General features: G+C 44.5%; 1 protein-coding gene across 3 annotated transcripts in view; it reads left to right on the top strand.

Annotated features, from left to right (window-relative positions):
- The window catches only part of ATRX (ATRX chromatin remodeler), a 68,334-nt gene extending 49,268 nt beyond the window's left edge, over nt 1–19,066 (top strand). For all 3 annotated transcript variants that reach the window (XM_040084266.2, XM_040084265.2, XM_040084267.2), the window contains 12 exons: nt 119–207; nt 368–537; nt 1,375–1,528; nt 1,807–1,910; nt 3,379–3,487; nt 4,512–4,689; nt 6,411–6,605; nt 12,623–12,772; nt 14,083–14,205; nt 14,753–14,848; nt 15,335–15,463; nt 16,199–19,066. In XM_040084266.2, coding sequence (XP_039940200.1) covers nt 119–207; nt 368–537; nt 1,375–1,528; nt 1,807–1,910; nt 3,379–3,487; nt 4,512–4,689; nt 6,411–6,605; nt 12,623–12,772; nt 14,083–14,205; nt 14,753–14,848; nt 15,335–15,463; nt 16,199–16,477 — 1,776 coding nt within the window. In that variant the 3' untranslated portion in view covers nt 16,478–19,066. The remainder of the gene's footprint in view (nt 1–118; nt 208–367; nt 538–1,374; nt 1,529–1,806; nt 1,911–3,378; nt 3,488–4,511; nt 4,690–6,410; nt 6,606–12,622; nt 12,773–14,082; nt 14,206–14,752; nt 14,849–15,334; nt 15,464–16,198) is intronic.
- Nucleotides 19,067–22,879: the final 3,813 nt, after the last annotated feature.

Below are 22,879 nucleotides of genomic sequence, written 5' to 3'. Positions count from 1 at the left end.
CCTTTGTAGAACTTACCATTGTTTAAATGAAGAATGAGCAGATGGCTAAAGGTTTAATAAAAGCTTAAAAGCTTCTGGGTGAACACAGTTAATAATTTCTGGTTTTTTCTCTTTTGAGGGCTATTTTGATGAAGACAGCATGGATGACTTCATAGCTTCAGATTCCGATGAAACTTCCATGAGCTTAAGTTCTGATGATTTTACAAAGTAATTGACTTTTTATTTGGTTCGTTGGTGTTATTTCCATTATAGAACTGATTTCTATAAAGTGAATATTTATTTTGTATTTTATCTGTCTGTTAGAACATGATTTCTTTCGGTGGGATTAAAAAAAAATAATAATGGGGTGTGTAATGTTGCTTTTTAGGAAAAAAAAATCCAAGGGGAAAAAGGTGAAGAAGGAGTGTAGCTCAAGTGGAAGTGGCAGTGATAATGATGTTGAAGTCATTAAAGTCTGGAATTCAAGATCTCGTGGAGGTGGGGAAGGAAATGTAGAAGATCTTACAAACAACCCTGCATCAACCAAGTCAGATGAAGGTGAGGATGGCTCAGAGTGATGAAAACGTGAGGCAGCTTCGTTTTGCAAAAGGCAATTTGAGAGGGCTGGAATTCAGGGATTCTGCTGCATGGCAGAATGGCAAATTCCTTAACAGTTACAGCTCCTGCTATTTCTAATTATATATTTGTCCTGGAAAAACAAGGGGCATCAACTTAGAACTCAGGGATTTTGAGCCAGGGAAGCTGCACAGTGAATTTTTTAAATTCAGAAGTACAAAATTATATAACCTGGAAGATTAGGAAATATATCTGTCATAATTTGTTGCATCTGGAATTTGAATTGGATGCTGAGCAAGCAGATCCAGTGCTGCAGGAGTAGAAGACCTTTTTAAAACTCTTATTCAGACTTCTTACAGCTTCACACTTAATTTTTGGGTTTTTTTTCCTGTAATAATTTAGCTTTTGTCTTTAATCCGATATCACAGAGATAATGTTCTGATTCTGTCTGTCTAATCTCTTTCCCTAAGTAATTTAAAATTTTTGGGGCAGTTCAGGTGAGAAATCTTTTTGGTTTTGCCCCCATGCCAATGGCAACATTTTGTAAATGTGCAAGAGGTGGAGGGGGTGTGTAAAACATTTACACACAGAGATTAAGTGTTAAAGGAACTATATTATAGGCAGGGTGCATCCCTCGAATATTTAACTCTTGTAATTGCTGATAGTGCAAAGGCTGTTTTTATTTTGCCTCATTAACTCTTTTCATACCAGTTAAGTCTAATAATGAGGGAACAATTCTGTAGTTCAGACATTCAAAGCATTTAAATGAGAACCGTGTCCTCATCTTTGATTTTTTATTTTTATTTTCTTTTTTAATAGGCAAAGCTACCTCCTCTTCCAATCCTGGCAGCCCAGCTCCAGACTGGTACAAAGATTTTGTCACTGATGCAGATGCTGAGGTGTTGGAACATTCTGGGAAAATGGTGCTGCTCTTCGAAATTCTTCGAATGGCAGAGGAGCTGGGAGACAAAGTGTAAGTTCTGCACGTGTTATTAAGGGCTTTAGGAATACATTAGCCTGACGGTGTTCCCCAGCCATTCTTCATTCTGCTGGGGCTGTTTCCTGATGCAGACAGCCATGGTACACTCATTTTTGTCAGGGATCTTCCCACACCTGCATGTGCTGCGCTGAAGTCTTGCTCTGTTTGTCTCAGAGGTTGTATCAGAGGGAGAAGGAAACAAAAATGAAGCAGTACAATAATCAAAATAACTCCAGAGATGAATTCTGTGTTTCCCTGTTTCTTTTTTTCAGCCTAGTGTTCAGCCAGTCCTTAATATCTCTGGATTTGATAGAAGATTTCCTGGAGCTGGCTAACAGGGAGAAATCTGAGAGAGATAAACCTCCTATCTACAAAGGTGAGCGTCTCCTTCAACAACTGCAGTGCTCAGAGCTCTTTCCCAAGTCTCTGTTGAGTGCCCAGGTTTGAAATCAGTGTTTCCATGAGGATATTGCATGCTCTGGACTGTTCCTTGTTGGGCTTCCCCTGCAGGATGTCTCTGCTGTCCCATTATGGACTCTGATTTCACTCTCTCTCATCCATGCTTGTTGTAGCCTAAGCAGATGAAATGTTCCTATCTGAGAGAAGGCATTTTGTTAGATTCTGCACAAAAACGATGTTAAATTCTGGTGTGTGATTCTTCCTGCTGGGAGAGAGAGAGAGAGAAAGAAAATGAGGCTGCTTTAAAACGTGGAAAATGTGAATTTAGCTTTATATGCACAGCAGCAGGTTGGCTTATGGATTTCATAAGGGAGCAAATATTGAATTAAATATTATCCTAGTGATGTTCAAATGGAATTCGTCATTGGGATATTCCCAGAGCTCCTGAGGATGCTGTTCCTCCTTTGCCAGAGTTTCATTCCCAGGACATGTGGATTGAAGAGTTCCTTCAAGTCTGCCTTTCCTTTCCAATCCCTCATCCAACTCTTCCACATGTTTGCGCTTGGAGATAAGGGAAGAGTGGCTCAGTGATGGTGACTGGAGATCTCCAGTCTCTCCCAGATTTATTGTTCCTGCCTGTTGCTTCCTATTCTGAATTTTGTCATCTCAGACATGACAAGGAGTCTTTTTGAGGAGTTGTGCCTTCATTCGGAGATTTTAAAGAGATTGAGGTTTTTCCTGTGTGCTAGTTCTGGCCAGCAAAATGAGATCATGGCAAGGTTGACCTTTCCTAACAGAACCCACCAATCTGCCTCTCACAGTGGATGGAATTGAGCAGTGCTGCTCCCCAAAACGTTGTTTTCTTTATGATTGATGGCTCAGGGATATTAATTTTGGCCAGAGAAGATGGAAGGTTGCTGTGAACTTGGGAGGGAAGAAAATCCTCCATCACCTGTGGTTATTTTTTCCCCCAATCTGACAAGTTGCTGTAACTCACAGGGTAATTAAACCCAAAGATTTTGCTGGATTTCAGTTCCAAAATGAGTTTGACCTTTGAAATCTCCTTTGGAGCATTGACTGATCAGAGCTGGTTGTGTGGGAGCCTGACTGACACTGGTGCTGTAACGTGAACCTACCTGGATCAGCTGGAAAAGTGCAATTCGTGCTACAGCACCTAAAGATGAGATGTAACAACATCTTTGGGACTTCTAAAATTAACTTTGCCTCCAAGTTAAGGCATAGCTCTGCAAGTTTATAAATACAGCTAAAAAGTGTGAAAAATAGAGGACTTCCCCCACCAGATAAACTCAGGTCTTTTCAAATAATTAAATTTCAATTTAACTTCAGAACTGTTTTTTTGATTATAAATTTCTGTCTTTAAATTGGCTACCAGTCTGGTTATTTACATCATCAGCATTTTCATGACTTAGCTGTTGCATTTACAGGTGAAGGCAAATGGTTCAGAAATATTGATTATTATCGCTTGGATGGCTCAACCACGGCTCAGTCCAGAAAGAAATGGGCTGAGGAGTTTAATGATGAAACTAATGTGAGGTGAGATCTCTCCTGAGATGTATATGTGCTTTATTTTCTCCTTTTTCTTTCTTTTGTTCCCTGTTTGTTACTATTTATTCTAATTAGACTTCAGGACTGTGCAAATGATGATCAGAAGTCACACAGCAGATGTGCAGCAATGTGTTACTGACTTCAGATTAATCCACTGTACTCAGCAGAGTTTCCTTGCTCTTTTCATTGTCCTTTAATTGTAACCAAATTAAATCAGAGACTTTTCCTTGCAATTACTTAAAGGATACAAGGACCTAGGACCCGGAGGCTGCAGTCTCTGGGCCACTCAGGACAAAAATTAACCCTTTTAGCTGCCCCAGAATTGGCTCCCAGCCCTCTGCTGCTCCTCCAAAATGAGACTTTTAAATCTGACTTAGATAGAGAGGGACAAACTTGTATTTGGATGAAGTTAAGGAGCTTCACCTTCCTAGATTTGTTTAAAAACTAAAAGTATGTAACCGTAGTGCAGTAATTTATAATGTGCTGGGGGAAAAAAGTTAAATTAAGAAGTGAACTAATCCAGTGTTAATACTTTTAAATAGTTTGATCTATCAGGTGTCTATCAAGAACTGGTTCCAAGGTAAACCTGAGTGAGATTTTTTTGAATCTCAAAAAAACCCAAATATATCAAAGAGACGGTGTCATTGGAAAGTTACCCTGAAAGTTTGCAGGCCAAGAAAGAGTTTCAATGGCATGGAATCTGCCTGTTTAAAATTATGGTTTAATTTGATAGAACAAATTTCATTAGAGCTTGAAAATGCAAACCCCAAAGTTTTTTCTTCCCCGCCAGTTTTTGTTAACAGCTAATTTGCAAAAGGCCTTGATGTGTATTTTTGGGAGTGTACGTTTTGCTAAAAGTGTTGTTCTTGTAAAATCTGCATCTGTTTTGTGCTTAATACATTATTTTAATCAAGTTTTAGAGTTATTTCAGTGGATAAACAACTCCACAGCAACACAGCAACAACAGTTATTTTCCAAAATACTCAAATTTTGCGACTTTTCTCTGTTCCAGAGGCCGCTTGTTTATCATATCCACTAAAGCAGGTTCCCTGGGGATAAACCTGGTGGCTGCTAACAGAGTCATCATCTTTGATGCCTCCTGGAACCCCTCCTATGACATCCAGAGCATCTTCAGGGTTTATCGCTTTGGGCAGAACAAGCCCGTGTTTGTGTACAGGTTTTTGGCTCAGGTACGTTTCTGGCTGCAGTCTCTGTGCTGTTCCATCTGCAATCAGATCTGGGGCTGTGGGGCTGGACCTCTTTGGGCTGGTGTTGGGGTCTGTAGTGACCCAGGTTATCCAGGCATATTCCAGCTCTGATCTGGCCACGGAAGCAGCTCGTGAAGGAAAGGATGGTAAAATAAACGACAGGTTATTTCCTGTAAAGTCCCCCTTGTGTGACACTTTGTGCAACCCAAATTCTGGAATCCCAGATCCAGATCCAGAACAGGAGTCTCAGCCTTTTTAATTTGCACACCACCACAAGCTCTGACTGGAGAGATGGTGCTGTTATCAGGGAATAACCCTGCCCAGGGCAGCTCCTTCTCAGACCCTGATGGTCCAACTGCAGTGAAACCAGGGGCAGACCAGTTAATTTTTATAAAAAGGTATCCAGTCCTGGCTTGAAAACTCGTATCACACCCTACAGGTGTTAGAGATGGGTGATAACTGGGGTGGGCACTGCTCTGTGCTTTGTGTAAGGTCGGTATTTCTGTAGGAAGTGTCTTGCTCAGCTTCTGGTTCCTCAGGTGTGGCAGAGGAGCCTGGAGACCTTTCCCAGTAGCATTTAACCCTTCATCCAGTCACTCTTTCCATCCCAGCTGAAGCAGATCCTTGTCTGGGACACGTTACTGTCACAAATGGGGTTTTTCCTCCAGGCTTCAGTTTATTTTTGTAGTTTTCTCTGTGCACTTTTGAACTGTTGATATCCTTTTTAAATTATGCAGTTCAGAACAGGCTGTGCTGTTCTTGTCCTTCTCAGTCATCTTTTTTTTCAAAAAATAAGTAATTTTCCTTTTTTTTTTCATCAAAGATACAATTTTTTGTACACAGCTGTGGTGAATTAGACTTCACTGCCTCCCTTCCCCTTTCCCCTCCACCACAGTGATATGGTATCTGTTTTCCTTTTTACAGCCTGCTCAAAGCAGCAAAATAAGGTACATGCTGTGAAAATTGCCATTTTTTTGGTCATAATCCTACTTTGGGGAATTGAAGCAGAACTGGATCTCTTAAAAACACCACTAAAAGACCAATTTTCTTCCTCTAGTCAACAGCTAGATGACATCTGTCCCAAGCACAATTCCTGCTGTGCTGCTTCCAGCAGCTTTTTCTTTTATTGCTCGGGAAACAAAGGGCTTGAAAGTGGTAGAAACTTGGTCATGGTGAAGCCTAGAGAGGCTGACCTGGAACAGAGGCCAGCCAGAGTTAGAGGAATAAAGTAGGGATTTATTACAAATGCCTTTAAAGGATGCACCTTGGGCAGTACAAGAGCCTGGCTGTGGTTACACACAGGATGGACCAGGGGTCAGGAGTTTTCACACTTCTAAAAGTTTGGTCCATTTGCATATTGGGGTTAATTGTCCAATTACAGCTTCAGGTAATGAAGTCCCATCCTCCCAGTTTGCTCTGCTCAATGTTGTTTGCACTTTTTGGGCCTGAAGCTGCAGTGGTGTCCTTGTTTCTGGGGTGGAAAAGGATTATTTTGTCCCACTACACTGTGAGGAGAACTTGCTCACACTTTGTATGAAGTTCAGAGTCACACACTAATGCAGTACAGAATCTGAAAATACAAAAGCTAAAACTTAAGGCATCAACAGAAACAAGGCAAACAGAACTGCTGGGTTGTTATTTTGCCTTTTTTTTTACACCTGTGAGCATTCCTGTGATGAGCAGTTGGGTGTGCCTGTGTTCAGGGAACCATGGAGGACAAGATCTACGACCGGCAGGTGACGAAGCAGTCGCTGTCCTTCAGGGTGGTGGACCAGCAGCAGGTGGAGCGGCACTTCACCATGAACGAGCTCACCGAGCTCTACACCTTCGAGCCAGACCTGCTGGATGACCCCAACTCGGAGAAGAAGAAGAAGAGGGACACCCCCATGCTGCCAAAAGTGAGTGGGGGCCATCAGCGGGAATTTTGTGCTGTGAAAACAACTTGGGTCTGTTTAAACATACTCCATTTTAGTGTAGAGCAGTGTCAGCCACTTGGCGTGGAGGTGAATAGCAGGAAACACAATAAAATCCATAATTAATACAACAAATCCTGTAATGAGCTGGTTGAGGAGTTTCCCCTCAATGTAATTGACACTATGAGAGAAAGATACTCATTAAAAGACCCAACTTTTAAGTCAGAACAAAGCAAAGACGCTTTTTTTGCACATTTTGAATGAATAGAAGTTTTACCGCACGAAACCGTGGCAAATTCAGATTAGCATCTGAGTGGGTGCTGGTGATCCCCAGCACAACCCCAGTTTGTGAGAACACATCTGTGAGGAGGCACTGGAGGTAAGAGTCAGCTTAACCCATGTTTTCCTTTGCCAGCACTTTCTGGGTGTTTTTAGTTCCCTGTTTAACATTCCTGTGGGGACCATTAGTAGGGATATGGTAGAGATAAGGGAAGAGTAAACTTTGGGGATAGAATAACTGGTTCCATTATTTTATTCTTTTTGCCCAAGTCAGTTTATATTTCAGATCAGGCTGTGGGTTTATATTTCATTTATAGTCTCTGTGTTTGTGGACTGCTAAAGACTAATTCATCCCTCAGCTGTTGTGCCATTCTCTGCTTCTTGGCATTTGGCAGGAGCACATCAGGGTTCATGAACTGGTTAAATTTCTGTCCTTCAGTCACTCTGCACTGTCTGGGCATTATATTGTATAATTAATAGTATTTTATCCTTTTTTACATTCTTATTTCATTCTTTGTGCCTCCACAAACACAGAGCCAATGCATCACCATTTGCTGATGGCTGCTACTGATTTAAAAAAATATATAAAAATAGCTCAGAGACTTGTGAAGCAGCCGAATCTGTTTACTTGAAACATTGATCAATCCAATGCAATAATTATATTTTGAAGGCTTCTGGTTTTCAATTACAAAAATAAATCAGTTAATGAATGTGTTTATGAACTCAAAACTTGCTCCATCACTCAGTTTTACATATTAAGTTGCATATTAAAGCCATCAGCAGTGTAAGGCTCGTGTAAGTCAAGTTGAACACGATCTTTTAACCATTTCCTGCCTGTAAATAGAGCAAATCTGGGGACTGAAATAATTTTGGGGGTTTTTTCGTAGTTTTAGCAGATGGTATTTTGTCCTTTTGAAGATGTGCATCTCAGTACATGCTGTTTGCAAATTTCTAATTCCTTTTTGTTTGTTGGCTGTGAAAAGGCGGTAAATAATTCGAGTAAATTCATCTGTGCAAGGTTCCTCAGCCATGAACTCAGTTAGCTATTCCTTATTTCAGCGTATTTTAGTATTTTAGCAAAGCTGCACGATTCAGCTTGGTTATAAATCTCCTTACCAATTAATTTAACAGCACACAGCATTTTTTTAAAAAGTTGATTAAAAAATCTGTTGATGGGAACATATTTTATTGTAACACCATGTAATTACACAGCATTTAGAGATAAGAATTCTCTTTAAGATCCTGTTACATGAGGGCAGGGTAAAAATACCACTTCTAGTGCTTTTTACATTATTTTAGAGTGCAAGGGGAGATCCAGCCTGGCTTTGGGAGAGCAGAGTGCTCAGAACATGGGGACAAGGAGGTTTGAAATGCATCTTTTAGAACTGGAGAGAGCTGGGAACAGGAATTAGGGAAATGTGCTCCATGTTTCTCCATCTGAGCATGAACGTGGAAAAACCCAAGGGGATAATTGGTTTTCTTCTCAGAAACCTGCCTGGCTCCAGTGACATCCCACAGTGGGAAGGGTCTTCAGGAATCCTTCAGGATTCGTGTGGGTTGAGGAGGAATAATTCAGAGCTGAGTGCTGGGGTTCTTCTAACTCCTTTTTAACTTCCTAAGTGAAAAACAAATATTTAATCCTTGTGTTTTAAATGGGATAAGAGAATTCATTCTGTATTGCTTTAAAAGTCAGCAGGTGAAGAAACAAATCTTGCTTGGTTTTAAATTAGATCCTTGAGAATTTTGGCTTTACAACAATCCAACTTTGACTCCAAGACCAGTTTTCTTCGAAAGTGCTGTTAAGGGGGGAGAAGCTGTTGAATGCTTTTATATTCTATAAAAATGACAGTGCAGATGTGCAGTCTGTTGTTTTCTTGGAAGTTTATCCAAGTTTCATGTCCATTTTTAACTGGAGCAGCAGTTTTCTGCCCTCTGTGGTCTAACAAGACCTTGAGGTGTGGAGATTCTGAGGGGAAAAAGTGCCTGGGGTGCTGCAGCCCCAACTCCAGAGCTCCAGGACTCAGGAACAGCTTCTGGTCCTCAGCTCTGCAAATACTTGGGGCTAACAGAACATTTGTAATATCAATGTGCTTCCCATGAATTATTTCCTTTTAACTTCCGCTGTTTGATTTCATTCATCCCCTATCCCTGCTCAGCTGGAAAGGGTTGCTTTGGAATTTCAGTCCAAAAGAGGTGTCTTAGGGCTGAACGATCACTTGGTCACCTTTGCTGTGTTTAAGTACAGAAATAAGCACATTTTAATTTCCAGAAGAGTTAATGCAGTCCGTGAGCTGCACAAGGGCAGTGTTGGGGCACTGGGTGTCCCTCAGAACTGGTCCTGCTGTTGCTCCCCTGCCCTGGGCTCATTCCCCATTCAGGGAATTAGACATGAAGTCACTTTTTTATTAATGTGAGATGAAAACTTGGCTCAGTTGAGGTCGTGTCGTGCAGATTGGAAAAGCAGATTAAAATCACAGTTCAGATTCAGCTGGATATGGTATATCAGTATTTTATACTAGCTCAGGACACAGACATGTGGTTTGCTGTGGTTCCATACTCAGGGACAACTTCGTGAAATTTGATCTCAGGATTAGAAGAATTTGCTTCTTACTTAATTTTTTTTTATTATTTTTAACTTCAGTTTTAAATGTTCAGCTGGTTGAGAAAAACCTGTGAATTACAACATAACTTGCATTCCTTCATGGAAGATTTCCTTTCTAATACACTGATCTCTCCGTAGCATTTAATTTCCATCAGGATTTTAAAAAGACAGATGTCTGTTTTATAATAAATTCAAACTCCTTTTTCAGTCTCCATATTTTCATTCATCACCAGCATTTCATCCTAAAGCTTACAAACCCAACTGATAATCATTATTCTATCAACAAGCTAAACAAATAGAAAGAAGTAATTATCCTGATGGTTTTCTATGTGTAAGGTGGATTTATTATTTTTTTTAATGGTAAGATTGAACTAAATGTGAGTTTATTCCACATCCCCGTTTTTGAGCTCCCGTCATTAAAGTCAACGCAAAATAAAGTTTCGACAAAGGAAAACAAACACCCAGTTGGACGTAATTTAAAGCACATTTGGAGGGCTGTGCTGCCTGAGGGAGGCTGGGTTATTTTCCAGGGTTGTTTGCAGCCCTGCACTTCTGGGCCCTCAGTTTAGGATGGGCATTGAGTGCTGTGTCCAGTTCAGGATGGACATTGAGTGCTGTGTCCAGTTCAGGATGGACACTGAGTGCTGTGTCCAGTTCAGGATGGGCATTGAGTGCTGTGTCCAGTTCAGGATGGACACTGAGTGTGCTGTGTCCAGTTCAGGATGGACACTGAGTGTGCTGTGTCCAGTTCAGGATGGACACTGAGTGCTGTGTCCAGTTCAGGATGGACACTGAGTGCTGTGTCCAGTTCAGGATGGACACTGAGTGCTGTGTCCAGTTCAGGATGGACATTGAGTGCTGTGTCCAGTTCAGGATGGACACTGAGTGCTGTGTCCAGCTCTGTCCCCTCAGTTCAGGATGGACATTGAGTGCAGTGTCCAGCTCTGTTCCCTCAGTTCAGGATGGACACTGAGTGCAGTGTCCAGCTCTGTCCCCTCAGTTCAGGATGGACATTGGGTGCTGTGTCCAGTTCAGGATGGACACTGAGTGCTGTGTCCAGCTCTGTCCCTCAGTTCAGGATGGACATTGAGTGCTGTGTCCAGCTCTGTCCCCTCGGTTCAGGATGGACATTGAGTGCTGTGTCCAGCTCTGTCCCTCAGTTCAGGATGGACACTGAGTGCTGTGTCCAGCTCTGTCCCTCAGTTCAGGATGGACATTGAGTGCTGTGTCCAGCTCTGTCCCTCGGTTCAGGATGGACACTGAGTGCTGTGTCCAGCTCTGTCCCTCAGTTCAGGATGGACATTGAGTGCTGTGTCCAGTTCAGGATGGACACTGAGAGCTGTGTCCAGCTCTGTCCCCTCAGTTCAGGATGGACATTGAGTGCTGTGCCCAGCTCTGTCCCCTCAGTTTAGGAAGGATGTTGAGATGCTGGAGCACATCCAGAGGAGGCAGCGAGGCTGGAGAGGGGCTGGGAACACAAACCCTGTGAGGAACAGCTGAGGGAGCTGGGGTTGTTCAGCCTGGAGAAAAGGAGACTCAGAGGTGACCTCATCACTCTCCACAGCTCCCTGAAAGGTGGCTGGATAAGCTGGGGTTGGGCTCTTTCTCCCTGCAGCAACTGACAGGAGAGGACACAGCCTCAAGCTGCACCAAGGGAAATATGGGTTGGATATTTGGAAAAAGTTTTTTACAGAAGGGGTGATAAAGTACTGGAATGTTCTGCCCGGGGAGGTGGTGGAGTCACCACCCCTGGATGTGTTTAAGGACAGCCTGGATGTGGCACTGGGTGCTGTGGTTTAGTTGAGGTGTTGGAGCTGGGTTGGACTCGATTATCTTGGAGGTCTCTTCCAACCTGGTGATTCTGTGATGGATTCTGTGATGGATTCTGTGATGGATTCTGTGATGGATTCTGTGATGGATTCTGTGATGGATTCTGTGATGGATTCTGTGATTCTGTGTTCCCAGGGCAGTTCCTGCACCCCCAGGAGCCCCCACAGCCAGTGACATGTCCTGGGTTCCTCAGCCACCTCCTCTGGGCTGTCACCCCCATCTCTGGGGTGTCTGTGCTTCCCTCCCAGCACCCCAAACCCCCATCCTCTGTTCCCTGTGCCCAGCAGTGGGGCAGAGCCCACCTGGATATTCTGGGAGGAGCTGGTGATGGAGACAGTGATTCACAGCAGATTGGAGCAGGGTGGGACAAAGAGCAGCTCGCTGATAATTGGTTAATGTAATTAATTTTTCAAACACACAGAAACAAACAGCTTTGTGTAGCTGCTGTGACAGAACCCCTGGTCAGGACTTCAACACTCAGTTCTCAGAGTGGCTGCAAAAATCTGTTTGTTTGTGGGAACTTTTTTCAGTCATTGTTCAGCTGAGATTATAAAATGCTGGGGTGGGATGGGCTGGATTCCTGCTTGTGCAAACCCTGACACAGGGAGGGGCTGGAGGGATTCAGATAACTCCTGGACTGTGATTCCTCTCAGGAGTGCTTCAGTGATGGGTTTTATTAGGAATTTTAGCCTGAATGCTGTGTGTTGGAACTTCCTTAATTCATGAAGCTCATCAACCACACAAGTCGTGTAAAAACCCCTGTTCTATAATGACCTCAGAAAAGGAGCTCCTGAGGTGCAGCAGGAGCAGTTTTTCATAGTCCTGTAGGGATCTTTTCCTTCATCTTTTGCAGCAACACCTTGACTTTCAGACAAAAAGGTTTGACTTAAAAAAAAATGGAGATGTTGGACCCAAAGTACTGCTGAGGGTTTGAAAGCTGTAGAGATGCCGTTTGTGTATAATAAATGCAGATTTATTGATGGGTCCTGTCTCTTGTCCAGCCTAAGCAAAGGAAAAGCTACTGAGCACATTCCATTCTTTTTAGGTGCATTTATTGTTACGGAATCCGAGAGCATTCCTGTGGTTTATTAAGTGACTGGCCTGTCATCTCTGCAACAGATTGTTAAACCATTGCTCTCCCTTTGAGGAAAATTGTACTTCTAAATAATTTCCAAGTTTTATTGTGCTGTGGAGTGCTGGGAGCTGCTGTGTGTGGAATGGGGAGGGGGCAGGAGGGGAGACACGGGGAGCAAAGAGGGCAGAGCTGCTGAGTGACTCCTCCTTTGAACAGGACACGATCCTGGCAGAGCTGCTCCAGATCAACAAGGAGTACATAGTTGGGTACCACGAACATGATTCACTGCTGGACCATAAGGAGGAAGAGGAACTCACTGAAGAAGAGAGGAAGGCAGCCTGGGCAGAATATGAAGCAGAAAAGAAGGTAAAGCTGTTGAATTGGTTTATGCATATGAAAGTAACCTTTCCAGGTGTAGAGTCCCAATTACCTTTTCAGTTTGTCTTGGGGTAATTCAATTTTGTTAGAAGAAATGAACATATAAAGCAATTTTTGACATAGGAAAAATAGTGTGAGCTCCATTCCATGAGCTGTCCACACTCAGAACTCCTCTCACCCCCAGGCAGTTTCCGACCCTCCAGAGCCTGCAGCTCTGCAGGGCTTTCTGCTAAACAGAAGCTTTAATAACTTTAACAGTTATAACCCCATATCGTACAACTGTGTGTCATTTTTGCTCCTTTGTTGCTGGTTCTTTCTGTGTATTTGCTTTGTTACTTTAATCACTGGTTACTTTTGCACCTGTTTTTTTTTTATTTTTTCCTGATTTATGATAAAACTCAACTGATGTCCTGTGTAATCCCCCTCTTCCCATTTGAGGGTGTCCCTGTCAAGGGCTCTGTGTAACAGTGTTACCTTCCTTAGCTAATACACACATGAACATATAAAACAATAATACAGCAGAAACCAGTGAAATTACCATGAGGTGGAAGCCTGTTGCCGTTTTGTTGGCCCTGTGTTGCATCAGATGCAGCTGATGGTGATTGATCCCCCCTAACTGGGGGTGTGGGGGGCACCAAAGCTCTTTGTGCTCCTAAAACAAAAGCTGTGCCTTTACCTTTGGCAGGGTCATAAGGGAAGTTAATGAGATGCCACCAAGGTTGAAATTCTCTTTCAGATTTGTTGGTGTTACCCCAAATTACCTTTTGACTTTCAGTGGGTCAGGCACCCTCAAAAGCCTTTCAGTAAAAGTACAAAGAGTGGGTGGTGTATAAATTGCCACTGAACCACCTCGAGTGAACTGATGGAAAGGTTTGTGGAGGGAAAAGAAACAGGGAGATAAAGAGTAAAATCTGAAGTTGCCCTGTGAGAAATCCAAATGGGCAATGAGCTTTACATTCCTGCTAATAAACTCTGCATTTTACTTCTTCAGAATTTCAGACAGGCTGGTCAAACTCAACATTAAGCAGCGGGTTTTCAATATAAAAAATTATCTTTACCAACTTAGGCTGTGCTAATAAGCCGTGGTCATTTATATATCAAATATTGAGAAGCTGAACTCAGAGATCATTCAAGGAGGGACTTGGCTTCCTCTGTGAGTGAAATGGGGTTCTGAGCTGAGGATTGCAAACCTCCATGATCGATGCTCAGGGCCTGTGCCTCTCTCCAGGGGCTGCTTTGGCTGTGTGGTTATTACAGAATTGTCAGAGTTAGTGACAGGTGCACTTTGTGTTTTTCAGGGCATCACCATGCGTTTCAACATGCCAACAGGGACCAACGCCATGCCCACCAATTTCAGCTCTCAGACATATATTCCTTACAATTTGGGGGCTCTGTCAGCAATGAGTAACCAACAGCTGGAGGTAAGGAGCACAACACGCCTGTGTTGCTGCAGGGGATTTCTGACACAAACTGTGGATAATGTCAGTCTGAAATATCTTTGTATTTTTAATAAATTGGAGGTTTGGCAGGGGGGGATTTGCACGTGGCTTTATTGGAGTTTATTTGGATGTATATAAACATATGCCTGGGCAGATTGTCAGGATTCTGGAGCATCACCTGCATTCTTTGCAGACTTTAATTACCACTTTTGAACCCGTAACATCTTCAAGTCCATATGGTAGAAAATTTACCTGGGTTTTTAGCATTCTCACGCTGGTCTGAAAACCTGTGGATATAAAGCTAGGTTTTTACAAATGCTGTCTACAAATTGCCAGGTTTATACATGTTGTTCCACTGCTCTGTGCTGAAATTCAGATGGGTGGCAGCTTAGACTCATTGACTTGTGCAAATTGAGAGCAGAAAGGTAATGGAAGTCTAGGTATGTACAAGAGAAAGGTTAAGAAGGTTGGGAAAGAAATGTGTTTGTTGTTTCCCTGCTTTATACCTGATGTTCTGGTGTTTTCTCAGGACCTCATTAATCAAGGAAGAGAGAAGGTGGTGGAAGCAACCAACAGTGTGGCTGCTGCAAGGATCCAGCCCCTTGAAGACATCATTTCAGCCATAGTGAGTGCAATGCATAACCCTGGGCTTAGATCAGGAGTGGGAAACATTAAACATTACCAAACACAGATGTTGCTACTGCAAATGGTCTTCCAGCTAATGAATTGTGTTATTAATGAGCATCCCTTCCAGGTGGTAGTGACCTTTATCCCTGCAGTAACCCTTGGTGGCATTTAGCTGGCACAGAGCCTTACAGGAGTGGCAAGTTTAGAGCCATAAGTATTTGCCGTGCTCTGAAAACGCTGCTTTTCTAGAAATCGGAATAGCAGTTACAGGCAAGCAGTTACTGTGTTTTGTGGACTGCTAATGGCCTGTTAGAAGAACTAACAACTCCTCGTTCTGTTCTGGTGAAGCAGGTTTGCACTGACTGGAAGTTGGGCTGGTTTAACTCTTGGTGTAACTGCGAACGTGACACAGGGCCTCAGTTACTGTCAGGCTTTTGTTCAAAGGACCAGTGCCAAGAAGGTTTTGGGTTTTTTTGCTTTTCAGTGGAAAGAAAACTTAACCCTGACGGAGAGCCAGGTGCAGGCCCTGGCCCTGAACAGACAGGCGAGCCAGGAGCTGGATGTGAAGCGCCGAGAAGCCATTTACAACGACGTGCTCGGGAAGCAGCAGATGGTAAAATATCCTACGGTTATTTATCTACTGCCAGTGTTCGAATGAGGATCCTCTGTGTGTTCATTCCTGAGCTGCAAGTGCATGTTTAGGCACATGAATATCCCTCACAGAGTGGTCAGCAGCGTGCTGGAGTTCATTGCTTGGCCTCAGTGAGGGAGACACGGGAGAGGTTCATTAAAAAGGCACTCGCCAGGTTTGTGAGCTGAAGTGCTTTGCTGCGAGGTCATGAGGCGTAAAGAGAAATCTGATTCCCAGAGCCCAGCCAGCCACTTAGAAACACATCTTAGAAAGTGTTGGTAATGTTGTTTTAGCTTAAAATTACTCTGCAGAATCTGGAAGATGATGTCAGAGGGAAGAGTTTTTTCTCTCAGGCAAACAAACACTGACAGCGCACAGGCGGGACTTTCAAAGGGAAGATGAATGGTACCTGACAAACGATGATGTAACTTATACCTGGGAATAATTTCACAGTAGAGTGCATGTTGCCATGGCAACTCACCTAAATGCCGCCTGCAACACAATAGCCGAGTCTTCCGGAGAGCTGAGCCCTAAATGCTGTTACTAAATGGTTTCTCCAGTAATGGGCTGCTGAATGCCATCACATTAGGGATGGTGATAACAATGGGGCTTTATCCCCCAGCCACGCTGTCCCTAACAAATTGATTTCAGCTCTGAACCTGATCCTGGAGCAGGGGAGGGGTGGTGCACTCAGCCAGCTCTGCTTTCCCTCCACAGCTAATCGGTTGTGTCCAGAGGATCCTGATGAACAGGCGGCTCCAGCACCAGTACAACCAGCAGCAGCAGCAGCAGATGTCCTACCAGCAAGCAGCCATGGGCCACCTCATGATGCCAAAGCCTCCAAATTTAATCATGAATCCTTCCAACTACCCAGCCATAGATGTGAGAGGAATGTATCAGTCAGTGTCTGGTGGGATGCAGCCACCACCCCTACAACGAGCACCACCCCCAATGAGAGGCAAAAATCCAGGGCCTTCCCAAGGGAAATCAATGTGATTTTGCACTAAAAGCCTAAAGGATTGTTAAAATCAGAGAAAGAACTTTTATTTTTTTAGGAATCAATGGCCTAACAGAACTCAACTGTAAAAAAAAAAAAAAAAATTTAAAAAGAATAGTTTGGTTGCTCCCCTTAAATACCATGTTCCATATTAGTGTTTCAGCTTTGTTTAAATAGGACACGATATTTGCCCTGTTGTCAGTGATGTTGCCTAGAATCTTCTTACATATGTTGAGTACAGGAGATAACAAGTTGTTTTCAGTGAAAACAAGTCCTCCCGTTACAGTAGCATCTCCGCAGGTTTCCTGTCTAAACTCCTACGCTTGCTTTTCGTGGCTGCAAAGCTTTGGGAAGCTTAGGAAGGACTGCAGGTCTGTATGTTCAGTCTGACATATGTGAAATGTAAACAGCTGAGTTCTTGATTAGAGTTGATTCCTCAAATTATGGAATACTTTTCTGCTTGCCCATTTCTTTCTGTTAGTGGGAACATTGTAACAGAAGTAGTCTAGTTTCCTTCGTGGGTCATCTGTGCTGAACGGAACAGGAGTTGAAAATACTCTGTGAAACAGAACTGAGTGCAATATTGGTAACTACTACTGCTCTGAACCTTCTGAGGCACAGGGAACTGTGCATCCAGCCTTAAACAGGACTGGGCCCTCCCCAGTCTGCTGCCATTTGTTATTTTCAGTTGGATGTGATGGAATAACAGCTGATGATGTGGGAGTGGGAGATGCTTTTCCCTCACACGCTGATCCCTCGCTGTGGAGTCCAGCACAAAGCACATCTCTGGTAACTCCTTCATGCTGGTGCTACTGTCTCCTCCCATTGCCGGCAATGGGGGACGGGCCAACACAATTCAATTCCTGTCTTTGGGGCGTTAAATGGTGATGGTGGCCAGGGTCAAAGAACCTGTCAGAGAACCCCCTTTAACCTGGCACAACCATTGCTGATTGAAAATCAATCTTCTAGAGCTGCCAGAAGCGTGAAATGACTTTGTTGGTAGAGATGTGGTTATGCACTCCTCCCTATCCCTTCAGTTGTGTGAAAACATGGGTTAGGACACAAAGAGCTTGATTTTGGTGTTGATTTTGTTCTGTTTTGGACCTTTTTTAACGTAGGCCAGAGATAAATTTCTGGTTTATTCTATACCATTATCACTCTTTGCCCACACTTGTGCTTGTGAAGTTCTTATTAAATACAAATAGGGCTTTTCTTTGCATAGAGTTTGGTTGGTTGATTCTTCCCCCCCCAAAAAAAACCCCGTTGATAATCTGGGGGCACAAGTAAGTGGCAGGAACATGGAGGCAGTGGTGTGTGGACAACACAGGGCTCTGGAGACCGATGGAGGTGGTGGCTCCAGATCGTGCTGGATTCTTCTGATGCTGGCGTGAACTAAAATCATTTTGGTTTCTGGGAAGTTTGTTGCAGGAGTTTGAGTTCTTGCCCAGAATGGACAAGTTTTGCATCTAAATGTTTAGATGTTCCATGATGTTTCGGTGTGTGACTGGCACTTGGTTTGTGACGAGGACAGAGCTTGGTTGGGCTGCTGCAAACCCAGCTGACAAGTTGCTGTCTTGGACTCTTTGGTGACAAAATACCACAAAAGACCCTCAGTGTGTTCTAGTGCTCTGCCAGCTCTACAAGTAACTCTCGTCTGGGAGAGGGAGCAAAGAGAGATGTGTTGGCACTAGAAGAGACAAAAGTGAGATGTTGAGATAAACATTTGAAGGCAAATGTTACTCTGGGCAACTCTCACCGATATTCCTACGTGTTTGTGAATAAGAGAAGTACGTTCTACCAAACCTGGAAATGTTTTGGAGTTTTGGAGTGGAGTTTTACAGTAACTCAAAGACTTAAATGTGGAAGTTTTAGGCAACATTGAAAGGCACATTTTATTTCATCCTGGACAAACCTATGGATAACAGAAGACTAATGCACAAGAAGGAATCCGAGATAAGCATTGAAGTAAAACCTGGACCACTTTGCTTAAGTTTCTCACTCGACATTTTAGCTGCATAACAATGTGCTTTGAGTATAACATCAGGCTTTAACCAGTACTTAAAGACAGAACATACATCAGTAAGATAATAAAAGGCTCATTTTTTATATTTGTTTTAGATGTTTTAACTAGATAAAAATGGCTTAAGATGACAAATAAAAATGTTGCTTGTAATACAGTTTTGCCTGCTAAATTATCCACATTTTGTAACCTGTTTATTCCTTTGGATGTAAAGCGTTTTTGCTTAGTATCGTGATATTGTATATGTTTTGTCCCAGTTGTATAGTAATGTTTCAGTCCATCAACCAGCTTTGGCTGCTGAAATCATACAGCTGTGAAGACTTGCCTTTGTTTCTATTAGATGGCTTTTCAGTTCTGTATTAAATATCTTAAGTACTATAGAAAAGGTGTCCCCTCTTCCTATAAGGCTGTTTTGTAATATATATAAGGACTGGAAATGTGTTTTTAAAAGAGAAGAAGCATTCAAGTATGACGATATACTATCTGTGTTTTCACCATTCAAAGTGCTGTTTTAGTAGTTGAAACTTAAACTATTTAATATCTCATTTAATAAAGTGACCAAAATACATCAACGTGCCTTGTGCTACATTCACAGTCCTGCGTGAAGTCCACAGGGATTCGGCCTGGGAATGTGTCTTTGGAGAACTGTGCTGTGAGTTGGAGCTCTTACTGCTTTCCACAATGACTTTAGTGGGTGTGGCCATTGATTTTATTTAAGGAAAATAGCTGTGGTCCAGATTTTCAAATTACTTTATTAATAGCAGCTTCTGCCAGTCTGTCTGTTAAAAATGAAATGAGTTGTCCAGCAGTGAGATGGTTAAAAGTGAGGTGAAGTTCTGCTTGGTCAAATCAGAATAAGGTGCTGCCGTATTTTAACCTCATACTTCTCCCTTCCTTAGTTATTAAATCCTCCCTGTTGGGCAGAACACCCCCTTTCCTGTGCAAAGAAAAGTGTAATAATTGTGTTTAAAGGTGCCCTCTGCTCGTGCCCTGGCAGTGCTCAGGGGCGCAGCCGTTCTCGCTAAAGCGAGGGAGGTGGAAATGGTGTCTGAGGTGAAAATATTGGAGTTGTGCTCCAAGGGGCCCTGTGGGCAGTTGGTTTTAAATACCCCTGTGACTTCTAACTTGGCTGAACACCGATGGAGGGCAGTGGGAGCTCAGGCTGGATGTGGCTGTGTTGGGCTGGGAATGAGTCCCATGTCCAGAATGTTGTGCTGAGGTGTCCCACCACTGACCAGCCGCTGTTGCTGTGTCAGCTGCGCCCAGCCTGAGCAGCTTTTGCCTTTATCTTAAAAGCAGAACCACTCTGCGCGCAGTAAATAAAACTAAATTCATCAGTTCGAGCAAAAAATAGTTTTGAAGTTGGATAGATTTTCAATGTTTATGGAAAGCCAAATGTCCTAAATGTTCCCAGCTGGAGGAGTCTGGAAAAATGCTGGTGTTGCAGCAGCAGCACCAGTAACCACGTGGTGTCTGAACTTCCCAGACCTGCTCAGGTGTCAAATAACCCCCTGTGCTGTGGGACTCACCCTGGGGATGAGGCCTGGGATAGAGCACCGGCAGAATTCCAGATGTGGCTCTGGGAAAGCTGTGCTGCTGTGAAGGGTCTGGAGGAGCTCCTGCCCTGCCGTGTGTGGCTGGGATGAGTGGGATGGGTTCATCCCGTGACTCGTTCTTCCAGCCACAGCTCCTGTGTTCCTCAGGGAGAAGATGGCTTGGGGCTCACTGGAGGAGTGTTGGGAAGGGGCTGAGTGGGGACACTGCCCTGGAGAAGGGCAGGGGCTCAGGGAAGGTGGGGTCACCCCTTGGGTCTGTGCTCAGCCCCTCCCAAGGTCTGATCTCAAACACCACCCTGGCCTCTGGCGTGCACAAAAACTGCTTGGGAATGTGACGGTAAGTGATACCTGAGGCACACTGCTCACAGCCCGAGGCAGCTCAACAGCTGCTTTGGGAATTCACTTGTGCAGTGTCGCTCATTTCCCTGCCTTCTCACCCCTGCCCACACACAGCAGCAGCGGAGGACGCGTGCCCTGGCCGCGGCTGGTGTGGTGACCTGCCCTGCTCCAGACACCTCCTGGCACAGCGAGGGAAGAGCCTGAGAATCCTTGGAATTCGCTCCCAGGGCTCCTGCTCAAGGCCAGCACAGGTAGGAGGTGACACCCTTGGTGCTCTCTGTGATGAGGATTCAGCAGCTCCGGGACAGTTTTGGAAAAAGCCGTAACCAGCGCTATCCCAAGGGGTGCAGATGTCTTTTGTCTCCACATTGACAAGAGTTTCAGTTCTTCAGGAATGCTCCATCCCTGGGTGCCCTTCCAGGAACATCTCAGCCACAGTCTGGCAGTGGCAGCACATCTCTGGATGTCCAGCCAGGTGGGACAACACCAGGACACCTTCACTGCCTTCCAGCAGTCTCTGGATTTTCTGGATTTCTTCTGAGTTTCTGCATTCCCTCTGCTGTTTTGGGCTCTCCCTCGCTCTCTCCACAGGAGGTGAGTCTTTGGGGCCTCCTCTCCTTTTCCCCCTTGGAGAAAGGCACCCCAAGCCACGCATTGCACCCAGAAGAGCTCCCCACAGCAGCGGGGTCTCCTTGGGGATGTCCCTGAGGGCGTGTGGATGTTTCCACTTCCATCCAATCCATCCCTGTGCCCTGGATCATGAGCCAAAGCCAGGGAGAAAGGCCCGCCCTGCTGTGCTTGGCTCCACGTTGGCCTCTCCCAGGCAGCTCCCCTCTGCTTCTGCACCCTCTGCAGTGAGACTCCAGCACTTTCCCTCCTCCCCCCTGCCCCGCACAGCTGTCCCAGGATAATGTTTCCCACAGAGCAGGCCCTCCCCTCTCGGGAGGAAGGAGAAGGGTTGAAGAGACGTCTTTTGTCCCGTTTGCTGTGGTGTTTCCAGACCCACAGTGCTGTGTGTAGAACAGCTCTGGGGCACAGTGTGGTTTCTGGGGATCACAGTTACTCCCTGCACCAGCCTTTGCCTCCCCTTGGAGAGAGGTTTTCCAGTTGGCTGTTTTGACTTTGAATCCCATGGAATCTACATGAGCTGAGCCCCCAAACAAACAGTTTTCTTTTGCTGACTTGGAAGGTTCTGTTAGCTTGAAGCAACCCAAACACATTTTCCTCTCAAACTTTGCTGTGACACCTCCAAGCTGAAGGAGCAGTTGGCATCTTTGGGAGGGGTTGCAGCTGGACCAAGGGGGACGGGATGTGGTGGAGAGGTGAGAGTGTCCACACAAACCCGCTGTGCATCACAGCCTGCTCCTGTGCCACTCAAAATGCACCCATGTCTGTGGTGGTTCCCTCTGCTGCTCTTCAGCTCCCAGGTCACTCACATCTTCAGCTGCTTTGTTGAGCCAGAACCAAAGTAAATTCCTGTGAAAAAACCATTTGGGTGGGATTTAGCAGTGCTGAAATCCTCATTTAATGAATGTCCCACACAGGACAGGACACCTGCCTTTACCAAGGAGTTTCCAGTAAGTTCTTTGTGGGTTTTGCTTTTTGCAAGTATGAGTTTTTTGAACCCAGATCCTGAAAAGGTGTTTTACAGCATCCCTGGTACCTGTGTGTCCCTTTGTGGCAAAAGGCTCTGCTGCAGCAGCTCTTTGAGTTGGATATCAGAAGAACAAGTCCAGTGTTGTCCCCATGGGCCAAATCATCTCCCTTTGGAGTTGGTAAAAAATGTACTTGGCATTGCTGAGATCTGGTTTTGACCTTCATTTGGAAAGGAGCAGGATCTTAACCACCAGATTTATCTTCAAGCACAACGGAAAGCACTGGCTGGAGGGAGCAGGATCATCCCAGGGGGCAGAGCGAGGCTCCAGGGCTGAGGGATTTCCCCTTCGTGCAGGGGAAGGTCAAAAGTGCACCTGAGGACGCATCTCGTGCGCGATGGAGCTCCCGACACAGCAGCCGGGGATGAGATGTTTCGGCAGTGACTCAGAGGAAGAAGCTAAATAAACTCTTTTTATTTCAAACACGGGATTAAATTCCTTCATGTCTGGATCATTGAAGGTAAAGCTCCTGTAATCTCCTCATTGCCAACCCCAGCCTGTCGTCTGGTGGCTGCCGGACCTGCTGGGACAGCGAAGGGACATGGCAGGGACATAGGAGGTGGCAGAGGAACAGTCAGGAGCAGAGCTGGGCTCTTGGGCTGCTGCTCCATTGGGGGTGTAGCTCATGAAGAAGATGGTGTGGATCATCTCTAGGCCAGTGAAAACGTCCTGGGAACTCACAGGCTGAAGATGAAGGAGCTGAGGTTTTACCATGACTGTTTAGCAAGGAGGAGGTTAAGAAACAACACCGAGGACAAAGCAGTTGTGATAAGGAAAACCCAGAGCCACCACAGCTGTAGCTGTTCAGGTTTTTGCACACTCCAGAACCCT

The sequence above is a fragment of the Hirundo rustica genome, chromosome 21, assembly GCF_015227805.2.
Source record: "Hirundo rustica isolate bHirRus1 chromosome 21, bHirRus1.pri.v3, whole genome shotgun sequence".
Lineage (NCBI taxonomy): Eukaryota > Metazoa > Chordata > Aves > Passeriformes > Hirundinidae > Hirundo > Hirundo rustica.
This window is presented reverse-complemented; position numbering and strand designations above follow the sequence as displayed.